General features: G+C 59.0%; 1 protein-coding gene across 1 annotated transcript in view; it reads left to right on the forward strand.

Annotated features, from left to right (window-relative positions):
* The first annotated feature begins 467 nt into the window (after positions 1-467).
* TBC1D8 (TBC1 domain family member 8) overlaps positions 468-19,906 on the forward strand; it is a 155,652-nt gene continuing 136,213 nt past the window's right edge. Inside the window, exon 1 of the mRNA XM_054728001.1 lies at positions 468-669. Within this exon, the coding sequence (XP_054583976.1) occupies positions 543-669 (127 nt within the window). The 5' untranslated portion in view covers positions 468-542. The remainder of the gene's footprint in view (positions 670-19,906) is intronic.

Below are 19,906 nucleotides of genomic sequence, written 5' to 3' on the forward strand. Positions count from 1 at the left end.
GCTCGCATCCTCGGTCTGGCTGCCTGCAGCTGCGGGTACTAGAGGCCTTTTCCCTCCCTCCTCCCGGGTTTAGGAAGCGGGGCATCCCCGCGGCTTCCCAGCTGGCGCGGGGCGGGGCGGAGTTTGCCGGGAGGGGGCGGAGTTAGGAGGGGCGGGGCGGAGTTTGCCGGGAGGGGGCGGAGTTAGGAGGGGCGGAAAGGGGGCGGAGTTAGGAGGGGCGGGGCGGAGTTTGCCGGGAGGGGGCGGAGTTAGGAGGGGCGGGGAGGGGCGGGGAGGGGCGGGCCTGGCCGTGGGGTGCCTGTCCTCCCTCCGCCCCGGAGCTGTGCGCGGGAGGCGCCCGGACTCAGCACCCGGGGCAGGCGCGGGTGGGGCGGCCGTGGGCGGGCGCGGGGCGGGGCTGGCCGAGCCTGCGCGGGGCGACCTGCGCCCGCCGCGCTCCCGGACGCTCGGGGCGGCCCGGCTGGCGTTGCGCAGCCTCCTCCGCAGCTGGGCCGGCCGGCCGCGGGGCGGTGTGAGCCGGGCCGGGCGGCCGGAGCGCTGCGATGTGGCTCCGGCCCGAGGAGGTGCCGCTGAAGAACGCGCTGCGGCTGTGGGTGACCCAGAGGAGCAGCTGCCACTTCGTCCTGCAGCGGCGCCGCGGGCACGGCGAGGGGGGCGGCCGCCTCACCGGTAAGGCTTCTCGGGAAACGCTGGGCCGGGACCGGTGGGCTTGTTTTCCTTCCTCGCGTTTTCCCTGCGAGCCGCCAGTGTGAGGGCTGCCATTCCGGACACACCGGGTTGTGGCGAAGGGGCTTGCGGGCGAGGCAGGTGCCTTCGCCGCCCGCCCCGAGACCTCCTGGAGGCAGACGTGGCGTGGGAACCGCGGGAAAACGCCGCTGGGTGAGACCGGAGGCGCCAGGGCCGCCCCGGGAACCTGCCCCGCCCGCCACCGGAGCGCGCCCGAGGCTGCAGGTGGCGTGGCGGCCGGGGACCCGCGGGGCGCGGGGCGGGCCGGGCCGCTCCGCCGGAGGGGGGTCCGAGGCGTTGCCAATCCCAGGCTCCCGGTCTCGGTGCCCCCGCGGAGCAGGCCGGCGTCCGCCCCCCGTAAGTTTCCCAAGGAATGAGAACTTGATGCAAACAAAGCGTCCCCCAGACTTACCCAGACTCGTGGAAACACGAGTTCACAGACCCACTGAGCGCGCCGGGGGACGTGGTCAGTGACGCTGCCTCCGGGGGACCGCTCTGCGCTTCATCGCGGTGCGTGTTCACCCGCAGCCAAGCCTCCCAGTCGCCCCGCTCCGCCCCTCCCCGCTGGCGACCCCCCGTTGTCCTTTCGGGGGGCGGGGGGGCCGGCGGAGGAACGTGGATCGGCCTTTCCGGTTGTGTCCGCAGTGGGATGTGCAGGTTTGGAATCTGAAGCCCAGACCGCCTTCCCTTCACACCTTCCGTGCCGAGGGGCGGAGCGTGCGGGGAGGGCGGGCCGGCGGGGCCTGGGCGCCTCGTCGACTCCCGTGCTTATTCGGGGCCACCCTCCCGCTGAGGAGTCTGGGAAATGGGGTCCCGTCCGCCTGCAGGCGCTGCCGGGCAGAACCAGGGCAGCCCCCCCGGCCCTCAGGGGGCGGCAGGGGGCCGGGGAGGAGGGCGGACCCCGGAGCCCGGCGGGCAGGTGAGGACTGATGGAGGGTTCGTGCGGACCTGTTGTCCGGGAGCGGGCGGGCTGCGGGGCCGGGTCAGGCCCTGAGGGAGGGCGCTGCAGGAGGAGGCGGAGCCGGCGGCCTGTTGGCCCTCCACCGCGGTCCCTGGGGCTGGGGCAGCCGAGGGGGATCGCTTCGTCCTCCGCCCCCTCCCGAGGGCGCATCTTAGTTTGGCGCCTGGCCTGTCCGGGTGTCCGTCCGCAGAGGGCGGGACGGGCTTGGGGTCTGAGATGGAGGGGTCGCTGCACATGACTGTGGGTGCTGCTGGGGCTGCTTTGGGGGCTTCGGGTGGTTCCTCCAGCAGGAGAGGCAGGTCCAGACGGGGCACAGCCTCAGGTCAGGTGCCCCAGAGGTCAGGCCGGCCTCCCGGGAGAGCCTGGCTCTTGCCACCCCACAGCCCAGCAGGCCTCGCGCCCGTCCCCCGGGCTCGGTTCGGACCTCCTGGGCTGTGAGGGAGCCCCCGGGCTCGGTTCGGACCTCCTGGGCTGTGAGGGTGCCCCCGGGCTCGGTTCGGACCTCCTGGGCTGTGAGGGAGCCCCCGGGCTCGGTTCGGACCTCCTGGGCTGTGAGGGTGCCCCCGGGCTCGGTTCGGACCTCCTGGGCTGTGAGGGTGCCCCCGGGCTCGGTTCGGACCTCCTGGGCTGTGAGGGAGCCCCCGGGCTCGGTTCGGACCTCCTGGGCTGTGAGGGTGCCCCCGGGCTCCGTTCGGACCTCCTGGGCTGTGAGGGAGCCCCCCGGGCTCGGTTCGGACCTCCTGGGCTGTGAGGGTCCCCCCGGGCTCGGTTCGGACCTCCTGGGCTGTGAGGGAGCCGCTCCGGGCTCGGTTCGGACCTCCTGGGCTGTGAGGGAGCCGCTCCGGGCTCGGTTCGGACCTCCTGGGCTGTGAGGGTGCCCCCGGGCTCGGTTTGGACCTCCTGGGCTGTGAGAGTGCCCCCGGGCTCGGTTCGGACCTCCTGGGCTGTGAGGGTGCCCCCGGGCTCGGTTCGGACCTCCTGGGCTGTGAGGGTGCCCCCGGGCTCGGTTTGGACCTCCTGGGCTGTGAGGGTGCCGCTCCGGGCTCGGTTCGGACCTCCTGGGCTGTGAGGGAGCCGCTCCGGGCTCGGTTCGGACCTCCTGGGCCGTGAGGGAGCCGCTCCGGGCTCGGTTCGGACCTCCTGGGCCGTGAGGGTGCCCCCGGGCTCGGTTTGGACCTCCTGGGCCGTGAGGGTGCCCCCGGGCTCGGTTCGGACCTCCTGGGCTGTGAGGGTGCCCCCGGGCTCGGTTCGGACCTCCTGGGCTGTGAGGGTCCCCCCGGGCTCGGTTTGGACCTCCTGGGCTGTGAGGGAGCCCCCGGGCTCGGTTTGGACCTCCTGGGCTGTGAGGGAGCCCCCGGGCTCGGTTTGGACCTCCTGGGCTGTGAGGGTGCCGCTCCGGGCTCGGTTCGGACCTCCTGGGCTGTGAGGGTGCCCCCGGGCTCGGTTCGGACCTCCTGGGCTGTGAGGGTGCCCCCGGGCTCGGTTCGGACCTCCTGGGCTGTGAGGGAGCCGCTGCGGGCAGCAGGCGGCGGGCACACCTGCGCGGGCTCAGCGCGGGCCGACGGCTGTAAATCAGAGCTGACGGCCCAGAGGGCAGCTCCATGTTGGTGGCCGTTTTCTGAAATGTCAGAATCCTAATTTGGCACGTTTTCAGCTATTCATTTTAAAGGTTTAAAACCGAGTTTACCGATTAGAATAATGGACCCTAACACGAGGCACGTTGTGACCAGTCCAGGGTTTAGAGGTGGAGGGGTGGGCCTGGGACGGAGGGAGCGGCATTGAGGCCTTCTCCACCGCAGTGCCGACTGTGTGACCGGGAGCAGGAACCGAACACGGGTCTCCACGGGCTTTCAAAGTGCTCGGGCGAGTTTAAGAATCGTCCACCCTCAGAAAACAGGTTTTGTTTCATCGAGGATCATAGTTGGTCCTCCTCTCTCTCACACATTTCCTGTGCACAGCTCCAGTTTTTCTCCATAACTTTCCCACTTTTTAACGTACAGGGTACGTACTTTGTTCGTTGTTTCTCTACTAAATTGCCTGTCCGTAGGGCAGGCAGTTGCCGTGACGGTGCCCGGGCTGCATGTGGCGTCCTCAGTGGCCATCTGCAGGGTGAGCGGGGCGTGTGCCTGAGTGGAGGCCCTCACTCTCCTGAGGTGTGGGTGGCAGTGGAGGCCCGGCTTCCGCCTGAGGCTGCTGAGTACCGGACCAGGGCACCCCCTCTCCTCGGCTTCCTGCTTACCGGGAAGCTGGGGGGGTGGCGGGAAACAGACCCCCCTCCTGTCTTCTGGAACCTCCTCCTCTGACGGGGAGGAGCTCGGCACCAGCTCCCAGGTGACCTCCTCCTGCCGCCGGGACCTGTCTGGGGAAGTCCATCCTTGGCGGTGTGGGGTGCGGCGGGGGCAGCCGCCTTCCCTCCAGGCAGAGCCCCCGGGTGGCTGGCACAGAGTGCGCTCAGAAGCTGCTTTTCTCCCTGGAGGCAGGGGTTGGTGGTGCTCACCGGCGCCCTCCGGCCCGTGGGCATGACCTGTCACAGTGCAGCCAGGGCTGGGGGACAGGGCAGGGCGTGGGCATGACCTGTCACGGTGCAGCCAGGGCTGGGGGACAGGGCAGGGCGAGCCCCTGGGAGGCAGCGGACAGGCCGTCTCTCCGAGGGCCCAGCAGGAGCTGCATCCACGACTTCCAGACGCTGCCGCCCCTCCGGAGGGTGGGAGCCAGCGCCGCTGACCGGACTGGGGGGAGCGGAGCCGACCGAGAGGCTGACGCTTTTAACCCACTCATTTGCTAGCTGTGAAGGCTTTTATGATTTTAACTCTACATTCTGGTGACGTGGGATAAAGGAGGAATTTGTTTAAAACGCAGGAGGTAAATCGGATGATATTGTAGCTCGGATTTCCCCTCCATTATTGAGGCTGAACGAACTGTGTTAGAAGTTGAGCAGCTCCCTGGGTGCTGCTGCCTCACCCTGCTCCCAGCGCAGCCCCAGCGCCGGGCTCCCTCCGGGCCTGCCGGCCGCCCTGCCGGCCTCGCCCCCACCCTCTCCCTCCGGCCCTGCTTCTCCTTCACCAGCATCGCCGCCGCCACTCCCTGCGTGCGGTCTGTGGAGCACACGGTCTGTGGAGCACACGGTCTGTGGAGCACACGGTCTGTGGAGCACGCGGGCGGTCTGGAGCACACGGTCTGTGGAGCACGCGGGCAGTCTGTGGAGCACACGGTCTGTGGAGCACGCGGGCGGTCTGTGGAGCACACGGTCTGTGGAGCACACGGTCTGTGGAGCACGCGGGCGGTCTGGAGCACACGGTCTGTGGAGCACGCGGGCAGTCTGTGGAGCACACGGTCTGTGGAGCACGCGGGCAGTCTGTGGAGCACACGGTCTGTGGAGCACACGGGCGGTCTGTGGAGCACACGGTCTGTGGAGCACACGGTCTGTGGAGCACGCGGGCAGTCTGTGGAGCACACGGTCTGTGGAGCACGCGGGCGGTCTGTGGAGCACACGGTCTGTGGAGCACGCGGGCGGTCTGTGGAGCACACGGTCTGTGGAGCACACGGTCTGTGGAGCACGCGGGCGGTCTGGAGCACACGGTCTGTGGAGCACGCGGGCGGTCTGTGGAGCACACGGTCTGTGGAGCACGCGGGCAGTCTGTGGAGCACACGGGCGGTCTGTGGAGCACACGGTCTGTGGAGCACACGGTCTGTGGAGCACGCGGGCGGTCTGGAGCACACGGTCTGTGGAGCACGCGGGCAGTCTGTGGAGCACACGGTCTGTGGAGCACGCGGGCAGTCTGTGGAGCACACGGTCTGTGGAGCACGCGGGCGGTCTGTGGAGCACACGGGCGGTCTGTGGAGCACACGGTCTGTGGAGCACGCGGGCGGTCTGTGGAGCACTCGGTCTGTGGAGCACGCGGGCGGTCTGTGGAGCACACGGTCTGTGGAGCACGCGGGCGGTCTGTGGAGCACACGGGCGGTCTGTGGAGCACACGGTCTGTGGAGCACGCGGGCGGTCTGTGGAGCACACGGTCTGTGGAGCACGCGGGCGGTCTGTGGAGCACGCGGGCGGTCTGTGGAGCACGCGGGCAGTCTGTGGAGCACGCCGGCGGTCTGTGGAGCACGCGGGCGGTCTGTGGAGCACATGGTCTGTGGAGCACACGGTCTGTGGAGCTCGCGGGCGGTCTGTGGAGCACGCGGGCGGTCTGTGGAGCTGTCTGTGGAGCACACGGGCGGTCTGTGGAGCACGCGGGCAGTCTGTGGAGCACGCGGGCGGTCTGTGGAGCACACGGTCTGTGGAGCACACGGTCTGTGGAGCACACGGGCGGTCTGTGGAGCACACGGGCGGTCTGTGGAGCACACGGTCTGTGGAGCACGCGGGCGGTCTGTGGAGCACGCGGGCGGTCTGTGGAGCACGCGGGCGGTCCGTGGAGCTGTCTGTGGAGCACACGGGCGGTCTGTGGAGCACACGGTCTGTGGAGCACGCGGGCGGTCTGTGGAGCACACGGTCTGTGGAGCACGCGGGCAGTCTGTGGAGCACGTGGGCAGTCTGTGGAGCACACGGGCGGTCTGTGGAGCACACGGTCTGTGGAGCACGCGGGCAGTCTGTGGAGCACACGGTCTGTGGAGCACACGGTCTGTGGAGCACGTGGGCAGTCTGTGGAGCACACGGGCGGTCTGTGGAGCACACGGGCGGTCTGTGGAGCACGCGGGCGGTCTGTGGAGCATGCGGGCTGTCCGTGGAGCTGTCTGTGGAGCACACGGTCTGTGGAGCACGCGGGCGGTCTGTGGAGCACGCGGGCGGTCTGTGGAGCTGTCTGTGGAGTACACGGGCGGTCTGTGGAGCACGCGGGCAGTCTGTGGAGCTGTCTGTGGAGCACACGGGCGGTCTGTGGAGCACGCGGGCGGTCTGTGGAGCACACGGTCTGTGGAGCACGCCGGCGGTCTGTGGAGCACGTGGGCAGTCTGTGGAGCACGCGGGCGGTCTGTGGAGCACACGGTCTGTGGAGCACGCGGGCAGTCTGTGGAGCACACGGTCTGTGGAGCACACGGTCTGTGGAGCACACGGTCTGTGGAGCACGCGGGCAGTCTGTGGAGCACGCCGGCGGTCTGTGGAGCACGCGGGCGGTCTGTGGAGCACGCCGGCGGTCTGTGGAGCACACGGGTGTGTGCCCCGGGGCGGCCCGGTGGGTCCTCGCCGCCGTGGGCTCCGGCCGCTCCGTCACCGGATGCTCGTGATAGACGTGGCCGTGAGGACGTCTGAGGAGGGTTGATGGGCGTGAGCCTGTGAGGTGAGGAGTGCTGGCGTTGTCGTGGCGATAGAAATTATGCGGAGAACAGCAGCAGGGAAGGCGGAGGCCCAGTGGGGTGTGTCACCCGGTGCCCAGCGTTAGAGCCCCCGCGGTAACCTCCGTGCGAACGGGCCCGTCAGACCTGGAAGGAGGCCCCGGGACGGCGCTGCGGCCGGTGTGGCGCCTTGGCTCCGAGTCACTAATATTCTTGGACATTAGCTGGGTCTGTTATTCCACCAGATTTTATTATTTGCTTCCTTTCATTGACTTTTTTAAAAAAGGAAAGAAAAATCAATAACAAAATAGACAGCCCCTAAAAAGATCTTAGGAAAAGGTACTGTATTTTGTGATTGGTTTTATTCTGAATAAATAAATATTCACTAATAGAGAATGGACATTGAAACAATAAATAGGATGGTAGTTTGCCAGAAAATCCTATATAATAAAGAGGTAATATGCAAATTGACCCTTGCGCCCTCATGCCACAGGATGGGCACCGCCCACATCGTCACAAGATGGCCGCCCCCATGTTGTCACAAGATGGCCACCCCCACGTCATCTCAAGATAGCCGGCAGGGGAGGGCAGTTGGGGGGGGACCAGGCCAGCAGGGGAGGGCAGTTGGGGGCAGTTGGGCCGGCAGAGGAGAGGTTAGGGGATGATCAGGCTGGCAGGGGAGAGGTTAGGGGATGATCAGGCTGGCAGGGGAGAGGTTAGGGGATGATCAGGCTGGCAGGGGAGTGGTTAGGGGATGATCAGGCTGGCAGGGGAGAGGTTAGGGGATGATCAGGCTGGCAGGGGAGTGGTTAGGGGATGATCAGGCTGGCAGGGGAGTGGTTAGGGGATGATCAGGCTGGCAGGGGAGTGGTTAGGGGATGATCAGGCTGGCAGGCAGGTGAGCTGTTGGGAGCCAGCAGTCCTGGATTGTAAGAAGGATGGGATTTGGCCTAAACCGGCAGTCGGACATCCCCCGAGGGGTCCCAGATTGGAAAGGGTGCAGGCTGGGCTGAGGGGATGAATTCCATGCACCGGGCCTTTAGTAAGTAATAAAATGAACAAAGACCGGAATCTCTCAGTGCCTTGAGAGCCCTCTTGCGTGTTTTGCTGGGTACAGTCCCGCACTCCCTGTGGACACGGCTCTCCTGAATTAGGTGTTGCAATTCCCTTGCTTTTATTTGTAGTTTTAACATCTGTATATGTATCTCTAAAATACATTGTTTAGTTTTGTATGCTTTTATAACTTTGTAAAAGGAGAATCATCCTTTATATATTTTTCTGAAGCTTATTTTTCCACTACCCACGTCTGTGTGTCCCTCGTGCTGTCTGTCGTGCGTGGCCTGCAGGCAGCTCTCCTTGTCTGCACTCCAAGACGGCCTGCTGGCGGCTCCGTCCTAACGTGTCCGTGATCTCCGGGGTGAGGGGACGGCAACCTGGCGAGTCTCATGCTGGCTCTTGGAGCTTCCTTGGCAGTGACACCTGTTCTTTTGGTTCATGTTACATTGGCCAAAGCAAAGATGTGGGCCTGTCATTCCACGCTTGCTGGAGGCGAGGGGGGCGGGGCATCTGTGAGGAGCCCAGTACCAGGCCTGCAGATGTGCGTCCCAGCTCTTCTAGATCATTCCAGATTGTCTTCCAAAGTAGTTGTGCCGGCTCCCAGGCCGGCGGCAGTGTGGACAGATGCCCACATGGCACCTCCTCACCAGCACCGGGCAGTCCAGGTGTTGCTGTCATCCCGGTGGGAATTCAGATCGTCCGCAGAACCCCGAGATGGAAGTTCTCTTCCTAGTCCATAGGATGAGAATTTTAATGTTTCTTAAGTATTTGTTTTGCCTTTGGAGAAATGTTTGTGTCTTTTGCCCCTTTTTTCCATGGGAGTTGTGTGTGCACACGTGTGTATGTGTTCTGTGTTTTTCAATTATATGTATGTTAACATTCTCTTTATGACTTGGCTTTTTATTTTTGAAGAACCAACATTCTTATCAAGCAGTCAAACGTGCCGGTCTTTCTCTGAGTAGTTTGTGTTTCTGTTTAAGAAAATCCGCAGAAGGGGGTGGTCTTCGGGGTGTGACACAGCTGGGGACCCTCGGACCAGATGGGACTCCCGAAGAGAAGAGAGACTGATTGAACACCCCGGACCTGGCGCAGGGTGAAGGAGGCGCTGCCCCTCAGGGAACCTGTGGGTACATCACTGTTACATAGAAAGCCTCGGAAGCACAAAATCCCAGGACAGTTGTTAATTCCAGGGAAAAGGGAAAGGTGTGGATTAGGAAGTGTCATTCTAAAATTCAACTCTTAATGTTTACATTCCTATAATGGGAGTCTGACTAGCGATGTCAGGAACTAAACTGCTGCCTATGTGAGGGGAATGGCGGGAGATGAGCCCTAGCTCTGGAGTTGACAGCTGACCCCGCAACGCCAAATTCAAAATGTGGCGTAGAGGCACGTTCCCTGAGGTGTGAACACAGGGCGGCCGCTGAGAACTGGAGTGGTCGCCTGGGCCGGGAGGACGGGGCGGGGCTGCCGGGTTTCCCAGGAGCTCCGTAGCTTCTGTCTGTGCACACGTAACCGATAAAAAGCACGTGGAGCCGAAGCCGTGGGAGAGCGTGGCCTTCCTGGTGCCAGCTGTGCGGGGAGGGCGGGAGGCAGAGCCGCGGCTGCGTGCTTGCTCCCCAGGCGGCTCTCGGGGTCTGTCCTTGCGGTCCTATGTTTAGCCTTCAGAATACCCAGCACGTGGGTGTGTCCGCCTCACAGAGGCTGGGCGGCTATTTTCAGAAATGCGTCTCATCTAGCCAAGTATTTTATTGGGAATTAAAATATATCTATTCTGGACTTCTTTTTCTCTCTAGGGAGGCCATCAGTTTAGAGTTACAAGTTTATGACTTCTTAAAAAATATGTTTTTATTGATTTTAGAGAGGAAGGGGGGAGAGAAAGATAGAAACATCAGTGATGAGAATCATCGATCAGCGGCTTCCTGCACATCCCACACTGAGATCGAGCCCTCAACCCAGGCATGTGCCCTGACCGGGAGTTGAACCCTGACCTCCTGGTTTATAGATTGATGCTTAACCACTGAGCCACGCCGGCCAGGCATAAGTTTATGACTTTTGTAATACTCTGACTGTAACCCATGCCTTCCGGGGCCTCAGTTTCTTAACCTGAAAAATATTAATAACAATAATAATTTACAAACCGTTTTTGCTTTGAGGAAGTACTTATACTTCAAACTGAACTATTTTCCATACATCTTGGCAAATCCCGTTGAGTAATTTGTATTTAAAGAAGAAGAAAAGCAGGACAAGGTTTCAGTCGGCAGTGCCAGGCCCTGTGTTCTCATGAACCTCACGGCCTAGGGCAGTGGAGGTGCGAGAGGTAGTGAGTGCCATTGAACCAGAGAGGACAGACTTGTGAATGGGGTAAGTGCAGGGCGGGGGACACAGTGGGGGTGCCGGGGAGCATGCCGGACGACCTGAGCCTCAGCCGAGACCTGCGGGTGCGGAGAGGGTCACTTGTTAGGCAGCTGGGTGGGAAGCGGGGAAAGGGCGCGCGTGCAGAAAGCCCGGTGGGCGGCCTGGGAGTCTGTTTTGGACCAGGTGGTGCGGGGAGCCTGTGAGCTGTCGAAGGCCCGCGGGGGGGGGGGGGACCCACATGGGGACTGAGGAGTGATGGGGGACAGGAGGAAGTCAGAATGTATCTTCCCAGAAGCCAGGAGAGAAGTAGATTCAAGCAGGAAGGAGGGAGGAGGGCGGAGGGACCAGCTGTGCCGTGTGGAATGGGAAAGGCTTGTGGGCTATCTGCAACCTCAGCCAGAGAGGCTCGGTGCGGGTCCATGGGGTGCAGGTCCGTGGGGTGCAGGCCCGTGGGGTGCAGGCCCGTGGGGTGCAGGCCGGTGGGGTGTGGGTCCATGGGTTACAGGTCGGTGGGGTGCCGGCCCGTGTGGTGCAGGCTGGTGGGGTACAGGCCTGTGTGGTGCAGGCCGGTGGGGTACAGGCTGGTGGGGTGCAGGCTGGTGGGGTACAGGCCTGTGTGGTGCAGGCTGGTGGGGTACAGGCTGGTGGGGTACAGGCTGGTGGGGTACAGGCTGGTGGGGTGCAGGCCTGTGTGGTGCAGGGCGGTGGGGTGCAGGCTGGTGGGGTGCAGGCTGGTGGGGTACAGGCTGGTGGGGTGCAGGCCCGTGGGGTACAGGCCTGTGTGGTGCAGGGCGGTGGGGTGCAGGCTGGTGGGGTGCAGGCTGGTGGGGTACAGGCTGGTGTGGTGCAGGGCGGTGGGGTACAGGCTGGTGGGGTACAGGCTGGTGGGGTGCAGGCTGGTGGGGTGCAGGTCCGTGGGGTGCAGGCCCGTGGGGTGCAGGCCCGTGGGGTGCAGGCCTGTGGGGTACAGGCTGGTGGGGTGCAGGCTGGTGGGGTACAGGCTGGTGGGGTACAGGCTGGTGGGGTACAGGCTGGTGTGGTGCAGGGCGGTGGGGTGCAGGCTGGTGTGGTGCAGGCCCGTGGGGTACAGGCTGGTGGGGTGCAGGCCCGTGGGGTACAGGCTGGTGGGGTGCAGGCCCGTGGGGTACAGGCTGGTGGGGTGCAGGCCTGTGTGGTGCAGGGCGGTGGGGTGCAGGCCGGTGGGGTGCAGGCCTGTGTGGTGCAGGCTGGTGGGGTGCAGGCTGGTGGGGTACAGGCTGGTGGGGTGCAGGCTGGTGGGGTACAGGCTGGTGTGGTGCAGGCCCGTGGGGTACAGGCTGGTGGGGTGCAGGCTGGTGGGGTACAGGCTGGTGTGGTGCAGGCTGGTGGGGTACAGGCTGGTGGGGTACAGGCTGGTGGGGTGCAGGCTGGTGGGGTACAGGCTGGTGGGGTGCAGGCTGGTGGGGTACAGGCTGGTGGGGTACAGGCTGGTGTGGTGCAGGCTGGTGGGGTACAGGCTGGTGGGGTACAGGCTGGTGGGGTGCAGGCTGGTGTGGTGCCGGCCCGTGTGGTGCAGGCTGGTGGGGTACAGGCCTGTGTGGTGCAGGGCGGTGGGGTACAGGCTGGTGGGGTACAGGCTGGTGGGGTACAGGCCTGTGTGGTGCAGGGCGGTGGGGTACAGGCTGGTGGGGTACAGGCTGGTGGGGTGCAGGCCTGTGTGGTGCAGGCTGGTGGGGTACAGGCTGGTGGGGTACAGGCTGGTGGGGTGCAGGCTGGTGTGGTGCAGGACCGTGGGGTGCAGGCTGGTGGGGTACAGGCTGGTGGGGTGCAGGCTGGTGGGGTACAGGCTGGTGGGGTGCAGGGCGGTGGGGTACAGGCTGGTGGGGTACAGGCTGGTGGGGTACAGGCTGGTGGGGTACAGGCTGGTGGGGTGCAGGGCGGTGGGGTACAGGCTGGTGGGGTATAGGCTGGTGTGGTGCAGGGCGGTGGGGTACAGGCTGGTGGGGTATAGGCTGGTGTGGTGCAGGGCGGTGGGGTGCAGGCTGGTGGGGTGCAGGGCGGTGGGGTACAGGCTGGTGGGGTACAGGCTGGTGGGGTGCAGGCTGGTGGGGTACAGGCTGGTGGGGTACAGGCTGGTGGGGTATAGGCTGGTGGGGTACAGGCTGGTGTGGTACAGGCTGGTGGGGTGCAGGCTGGTGGGGTGCAGGCTGGTGGGGTGCAGGGCGGTGGGGTGCAGGCCTGTGTGGTGCAGGGCGGTGGGGTACAGGCTGGTGGGGTACAGGCTGGTGGGGTGCAGGCTGGTGGGGTACAGGCTGGTGGGGCACAGGCTGGTGTGGTGCAGGACGGTGGGGTGCAGGCTGGTGGGGTACAGGCTGGTGGGGTGCAGGCTGGTGGGGTACAGGCTGGTGGGGTACAGGCCTGTGTGGTGCAGGGGGGTGGGGTCAGGCCCGTGTGGTGCAGGGCGGTGGGGTCAGGCCCGTGGGGTGTGGGTTGGGAGTGTGTGGGGATGGGATGGGATGAGGGTAGGGGTGGCGTGTGAGGGCAGCAGTTCTGTGAAGGGGGATTTACTGGTTGGTTTTGTGGTTACACATTTATTACTTGTCAGCAAGAAGAGTATGCTGGATGCAGGGTGTGCACGGCCGGGGGTCGGGGAGAGCTGCCGGCCCTGACGGGCAGAGGGGATGTGGATGGGCCGGGAGCATGGGCTCCAGGTCCGCCTCAGGCCGGTTCCCAGGAATCTGCTTGGAAAGAGGCTACCTGCTCAGCGCTGCCAGGAGCTGCCGCAGGGAGCCTGGGGCTGGCCGCCCGGGGCCGCGCGGGTTCAGGTGGAGGCCGGGCCGGGCTTAGCTGGACGTGCCGTGTCACTGGCGGGAGCACCTGTGAGGGGACCATGTAGGTTAACACTGGCCCGGCCACGGGCCACAGGCTACACGGAGTGCCCGTGTGGGGGACGCCCCTTGTACCATCTGGTTATAAATAATGTTACCAGGATTAAAAAATAAAATTTATTTCTAGAAAGAAAATATAAGATTAAATCTTACTGCCGTAAATTATAAAGGTTGACCAGGAAGTTCGACTATCCTGAATTATTGAGACCTTGTAACAGGGTCTAAAATAAATGTGTGGCCCTGGCCGGTTTGGCTCAGTGGGTAGAGCATCGGCCTGCGGTCCCAGGTTGATTCTGGTCAAGGGCACGGACCTTGGTTGCAGGCACCTCCCCGGTCCGGGCCCTGGTTGGGGCTTGTGTGGGAGGCAGCTAATTGATGTGCCTTGCTCACATCGATGTTTCTCTCTCTCCCCCTTCCCTTCCACTATCTCTGAAAATTAATGGAAAAATATCCTTGGGTGAGAATTAACAAAAAAAAATTTAATTAAATTAAAAAATAAAGAAAAATATCCTTTGGTACGGATCAAAAACAAACAGACAGACAACGTGTGGCCCGGAGTTTGGGCTTTACCGGGAGGGAGGCCTCTAAGGACAGGCAGCAGCGTTTCTAATGGGTTGGCCGGACCGGGGAGAAGGACTTCGGGGTCTCCTGAGAAGCCGTGTTGCAGGACACAGGCCTCTGAGCGTGGGCACTCGGCGCTCCCGTGTGCTTTGGGCGTAACTGCCCTTAGATTGCTTTGGGTAAACGACCTGGTTTGAGGGTTGGATACTCATGCAGGTCTCAGCGTAGACACTGCTTAATCCCAGTGTAAAGGAGATACCGCTTAATGTGGGGAGTAGATTCCAAAAGCAACACGAAGGACAACCATTGCTTGAGGTAAAAATTACCCTGAATCAGCAGGTGACTTGTTGCCAGAGTCCCTGGGCGGTGACCTCCAAGAGCGCACTCCCCCACGCGCCCGGGCCGCTGGCCCGGGAGGGGGCAGTCCCCGGGCGCCGCGTTCCCTGCGCTGGCGCTGGCCGCTGCACGTGGTAGAACTGATATGTTAACTGCGGAACGGGCATCCGCTGCCCCCTGCGAGGCAGCCTGGCAGCTCGCAGCAGAGCGGGCTGACCCCGTGCACGGGGTGCAGGATGGGAGCTGCGGGCGGGTGTGGCCGACGGGGTTGGCCGGGTGCAGCTCTGTCCTGCTCAGCTGCTCCGGGAAGTATTCTGCACGTGGTGGGTGTTGCTGTCTTTCAGCCCTTTGCTTGTCTTCGTTTGTCCAAATACAGCTTCACATTTGAGGAGAAAAGGGTTGGAGAGCCCCTCGTGGGACTGGAGTGTTTTCCGTGTTTGATTTTAACTTTCTCTACCATCAGGAAGGCCAGATTGGAGCATTCTGTTCATAGACAACAGCTAAGGTAGAACCATATAATAGTAATAAACATATATGTTTTCTTTGAATTAAAATTTTTATAGAAACCTCAACTATTGGCAAAGCCAGAGATCTCATTGCAGAGTTGGTGCCTGAAATCTTACTAAGATTCAAGCCTCGAATCCCCTAGCTGAGCATTCATTCACACCAGAAAGACCGCTAGGAAGTCTGTGTGCGCAGGAGGGAGACGGCCTGGCTGATGTGCGCACACAGGAAGAGGTCATGATCCCAGAAGCTTTGGGAACACGTGCTCTGATGTGCGGTGTGCATTCCGGAAAAGTCTCATTAAAAATCAGAGTTGTATACATCAGACCATTTCCCATTACTTACAATGTCAGAGAGGTACCGTACATTTTAAGTACAGAACAAATTATTACAACTTACAGAAAAATCTATGAATGTAAATAAAATAATACTATTTCAGATGTAAGAATGCTTTATTACAAACTAAAAATAACTTGGTTGGTCAAAGCTGTCTTAAACAAAATAAAAAGTGGGGATGGGAACTTTTGTCTTCAAAATGTCCGTCAAAAGACAACGGAAGGCTGCGGGCTGAAGGAAACCGAGGAGACAGCCGTAGCCTGCCCGCCCTGGAGCGCCCTGGAGCCGGCCTGCGCAGCGGGGGAAGGCGCCATGGAGGCCGTCAGTGACTGAGCCCAGTGAAAAGTGAATACAAACGGCAGATAAAAGTTCCCTGTGTGTTAATTCAGTGACGTGGACGACTGTGCTGTTGGTGTTGAAAAGATTATCTCTGTTCATGTGAATAGGCCTCTTCAAATTATTCAGGAAAAAAAGTTTAATCTGTCATCTGGTATCACATCAGGAGAGAAAGGGAGAAAGCAGATGGCAGAGGAGGGGCAAGCTGTTTGCAATAGGTAAGTCTGTTTTTATGTCTTTATTTTTAGAGAGAGGAAGGAGGGAGAGAGGGAGAGAAACATCAATCGGTTGCCACTCATACGAGCCCAACCAGCTGAGCCACAGTGGCCAGGGCAGTAAGCCTGATTCTTGGCAAAGGGTATGTGAGTGGTCCTATTTTAATTGTTCTTTAAAAAAAATTCTTAGAAACATTTTTAAAGCTTGACATCATTTTCAAATAGTAAGTTAAATGAAGAAAAACTTACCCACATTGATAGAGGTGTTTTTTTAAACAAAACAAAATCCTCTATAATAAAGGCCTAATAGGCAAATTGTCCCCTTGGGCGGTCGCTTGATCGCTCGCTATGACATGCACTGACCACGAGGGGGCGGCACGGAACATGGTGGGCGTCAGCGATGCGGCGCTGACAGCGGGCAGCAGTGGAGGCACTGCCGGCCCGGACGAGAGCGGGCCCGCGGCGGGATGGTGGAGCAGGTGAGCGGGTGGCGCCAGGCCAAGCTGGTTGCCAGGTGAGGCTGCAGGGCTGCGAGGCTGGGGAAGCAATCTCTGCAGGCCACCCAAGGGACCCCACCCGCGCATGAATTCATGCACCGGGCCTCTGGTATGCTTATAACTTTAATCCTCACTCAAGGATTTATTTTTGTTGATTTTAGAGAGGAAGGGGAGAGAGAAACATCGAGCAGTTGCCTCCTGTACACACCCAACCAGGAATTGAACCCACAACCTAAGTGTGTGGTCTGACCAGGAATTGAGCCCACAACCTTTTGGTGTATGGGGCAACACTCCAACCAACCGAGCCCTCTGGCCAGGGCTATACTTAAGACTTAAAAACAGCCCTAACCTTTTACAGTATTTAAGAAATTTCTGTAGGGATATAACTATTGAGTCTGAATTACCTCCATTTTGCTTTTCTTATTGAAACCTGGTTTTAATTTAATTCCTCAATTACAGTTTCCATTCAATATTTTATATTAGTTTCAAGTATACAAGATAGACATTTATATAATTTACAGAGTGTTCCCCCCATAAGTCTCGTTCCCACATGACACCATACATAGTTCTTACAATATTATTGACTATACTAGAGATCCGTTGCACGAAGATTCGTGCCATAGGCCTTCCTTCCCCTGGTTGCCAGCACCAGTTTTCCTCCAGCACCTGGGACCCAGGCCTTTGCTCTGGCCGCCGCCTTCTGTCTCCACTGCCTCACTCCCTTCTCCGCCATTTTGCTCCCTTCTGCAGCGCTTGGCTTCCTTCTACACAGTCTTCAGTCTTCGCTCCATGCCTGCATATGCAAATTAACTGCCATCTTTGTTGGGTTAATTTGCATACTCGTATCTGATTGGTGGGTGTAGCGGAGGGATGGTCAATTTGCATGTTTCTCTTTTATTAGTGTAGATTCCCTATGCTATATTTTGTTATGCCCATAACTATTTTGTAACTACCAATTTGTACTTCTTAACTGCTTCACCTTTTTCAACCGGTCCCCCAACCCCCTTCCCCTCTGACAGTCATCAATTTGTCCTCTGTATCTGTGAGTCTGTTTTGTATGTTTATTAATTTTGTTCTTTAGATTCTACATATAAGTGAAATCATATGGTATTTGTTTTTCTCATCTGACTTACTTCATTTAGCATAATATCCTCTAGGTCCATCCATGTTGTCGAAAATGGTATGATTTCATTTTTTTTCTTTTTTAAATTAATCCTTACCCAAGGACATTTTTTTCCATTGATTTTTTTTTTTTTTTTTTTTTAGAGAGAGTAGTGGGGGGAGAGAGGGAGGGAGGGCGAAGGGGAGAGGGACAGAGGGGGAGAGAGAGAAATTGGTTGCCTCCCTCACACATCCCAACTGGGTGGGGATCGAGCCTGCAACCAAGGTATGTGCCCTTGACTGGGAATTGAACTCTCGACCCTTTGGTACTTAGGATGATGCTCTGACCACTGGGAAAACTGTCTAGGGGTTTGTTTTCCTTTAAATGGTGAGTAATATTCCGTTATGTACAAAGATGTACCACATCTTTATCCAGTTGTCTATTGATGGGCACTTAGGTTGCTTCCATATCTTGGCTATCGTAAATGACGCCACATGAACATGGTGGGGGTGTCTTCTCGAACTAGTGATTTGGATTTCTTTGGACAAATACCCCAAAATGAAATTGTTGTGTCATAGGCAGTTCTGTGTTTGATTTTCTGAGGAACTTCCGTGCTGTCTCCCATGAGGCTGCACCAGCCTGCAGTCCCACCCTCAGGGGGCGAGGGCTCCCTTTCTTCCCCACTCACCAGCACTTGTTGGTTGATTTGTCCTGCCAGGTGTGAGGTGGCATCTCGTTGTGGTTTAAATTGCATTTCTCTGGTGATTGGTGACACTGAGCATCTTTTCGTACGTCTGTGGGCCATCTGTATGTCCTCTTTGGAGAAGTGTCTATTCAGGGCCTCTGCCCGTGTTTTAATTGGATTGTAACTTGGTTTTTAAAGAGTTGAGGGTAATTTAAAGTTTATATTGAATAGGTTTAGTAAATTTGTGCATTCGCCCGTCACTGCGAGTAAACAGAAGCACATGGCATGGGGAGCACCAGCCCCGAGCTGAGACCCTGCAGAGGTCCCGCCATCGGACACAGCGCCTCGCGCCCTGTGGTGTGGTCACGTGCTGATCACTCTTGGAACATTGTTTTCGAGCGGTGACTCTTGGATTTAGATATGTAGACTATTGTAGATGTGTAATATATGTTTATGTTGGCAAAATTTGTTAAAAATAACAGTGAGGTAAAAACAAAAAAGTAACATGTTAATTTTAACCACAGTATAAGCAGATCTTGGTGAAAAGCATTTTAAAATTAACAGGGTGTTAATTTTCACAGAAGACAGAGGGACTCTGTTAAAGCTGGCTGTGGTGACCTGGGGTGCAGAAGTCTCCCCAGCCTCTGCTTCCAGTCCTTGGGACACACACCAGAGGTGGCAATTATGTATTTAATTTTTTGAGGGGACTCTTGAGTTTTGCCTCTGATTCTCATCCCTCCTGGCCCCTGTGGGCTTGCCCTGGCTGGGACTGTACCAGTTTGCTGAGCGGTAGCCCCTAGCCCTGGGCCCCCGGCTTCCTAACCACCTCAGCCTGGCTCTCAGGATCCTCACTCTTCTTCCCACGGAGGCTGAGTGGAGGATTGAAGAGAAGGAAGCTGTTTAGAGGGCACTGCAACTCATTAAAAAGAAGAAGAAGAACTAGAATTGACTTGGAGGCATTTTCGGATTTGCTGTTGTTTCCTTTGGATTCCATGTGGGTTTGCTTTCATGGCTACGACGTGGAGTGGAATGCCTAACGTTAATTTGGTTCTGGCGGATTTTTCTAATGTTCTCAGTGGCATCTGTGTGTAATTTCTTTTAAGTGTTGTTGGGGAAAAGAATAGGACTCTTAGGAGGTAGAAAAGTGAAGAAATCTTGTTCTCATTGTATGACCTTGGCCTTAGTTTCCTCTCACTATTTTTTTAAAATATATTTTTATTGGTTTCAGAGAAGAAAGGAGAGGGAGGAGAGAGAGAAACATCAATGATGAGAGGGAATCACTGATCGGCTGCCTTCTGCATGCCCCACACTGGGGATGGAGCCTGCAGCCCAGGCCTGTGCCCTGACCGGGAATTGAACCGTGACCTCCTGGTTCCTAGGTCGCTGCTCAGTGATTGAGCCATGCCGGCTGGTTAGCTTCCTCTTCTCTATATGCAGCTAGCACTGCCTGCTTAGGACAGGGGAGTGAGTGTAGTAGGGATGGTGAAGGGTCCAAAGTGTCGGGCAGTGCTGGGCGCTCGGTGCTGGGTGATAGGAGGCTGTCCTCACTGGTTACATAAGTAACTGGAAGTTGCACTGAGGGTGTGTGACGGTCCGCAGCTTCGGAAGGTGGAGCAGCTGCTCTGGCAAGAGCTTGGAGCAGGACTCTGGGCTCCCGTCTCCCCCCACGCAGTCCACTCCCAGTGCGTGGGACCCCGCCCCCGCCCGGCCCAGACCCATCACCTTCGAGTGAAGAGCGGGCCCTCTCATTTCTGTGGTTCCTTGTGGCTCTAAAGATCAGTGATCCTGAAGGTTTCTGTTTGTGCTCGGTCTTCTTCCTCCTCTTCCTTGGCGTGTCAGGACGCTGCTCCAACCAACTGAGCTACTCAGCCAGGGCGCCAGTCTCCTTTTGTAAGAAATTGCCATATAATAAACATATAACATGATATTGGTTTAGGATATACAACATAATGATTTGGTATTTATTTATATTGTGAAATGATCGCCACAGTAACACCCATTACCGTGCATAGTTACAAATTTTTTTCTTGTGAGGAGAACTTTTCCTGCCCGGCTGGTGTGGCTCAGTGGTTGAGCATCGACCTGTGAACCAGGAGGTGAT

Source organism: Eptesicus fuscus, chromosome 16 (genome assembly GCF_027574615.1).
Source record: "Eptesicus fuscus isolate TK198812 chromosome 16, DD_ASM_mEF_20220401, whole genome shotgun sequence".
NCBI classification, from domain to species: domain Eukaryota; kingdom Metazoa; phylum Chordata; class Mammalia; order Chiroptera; family Vespertilionidae; genus Eptesicus; species Eptesicus fuscus.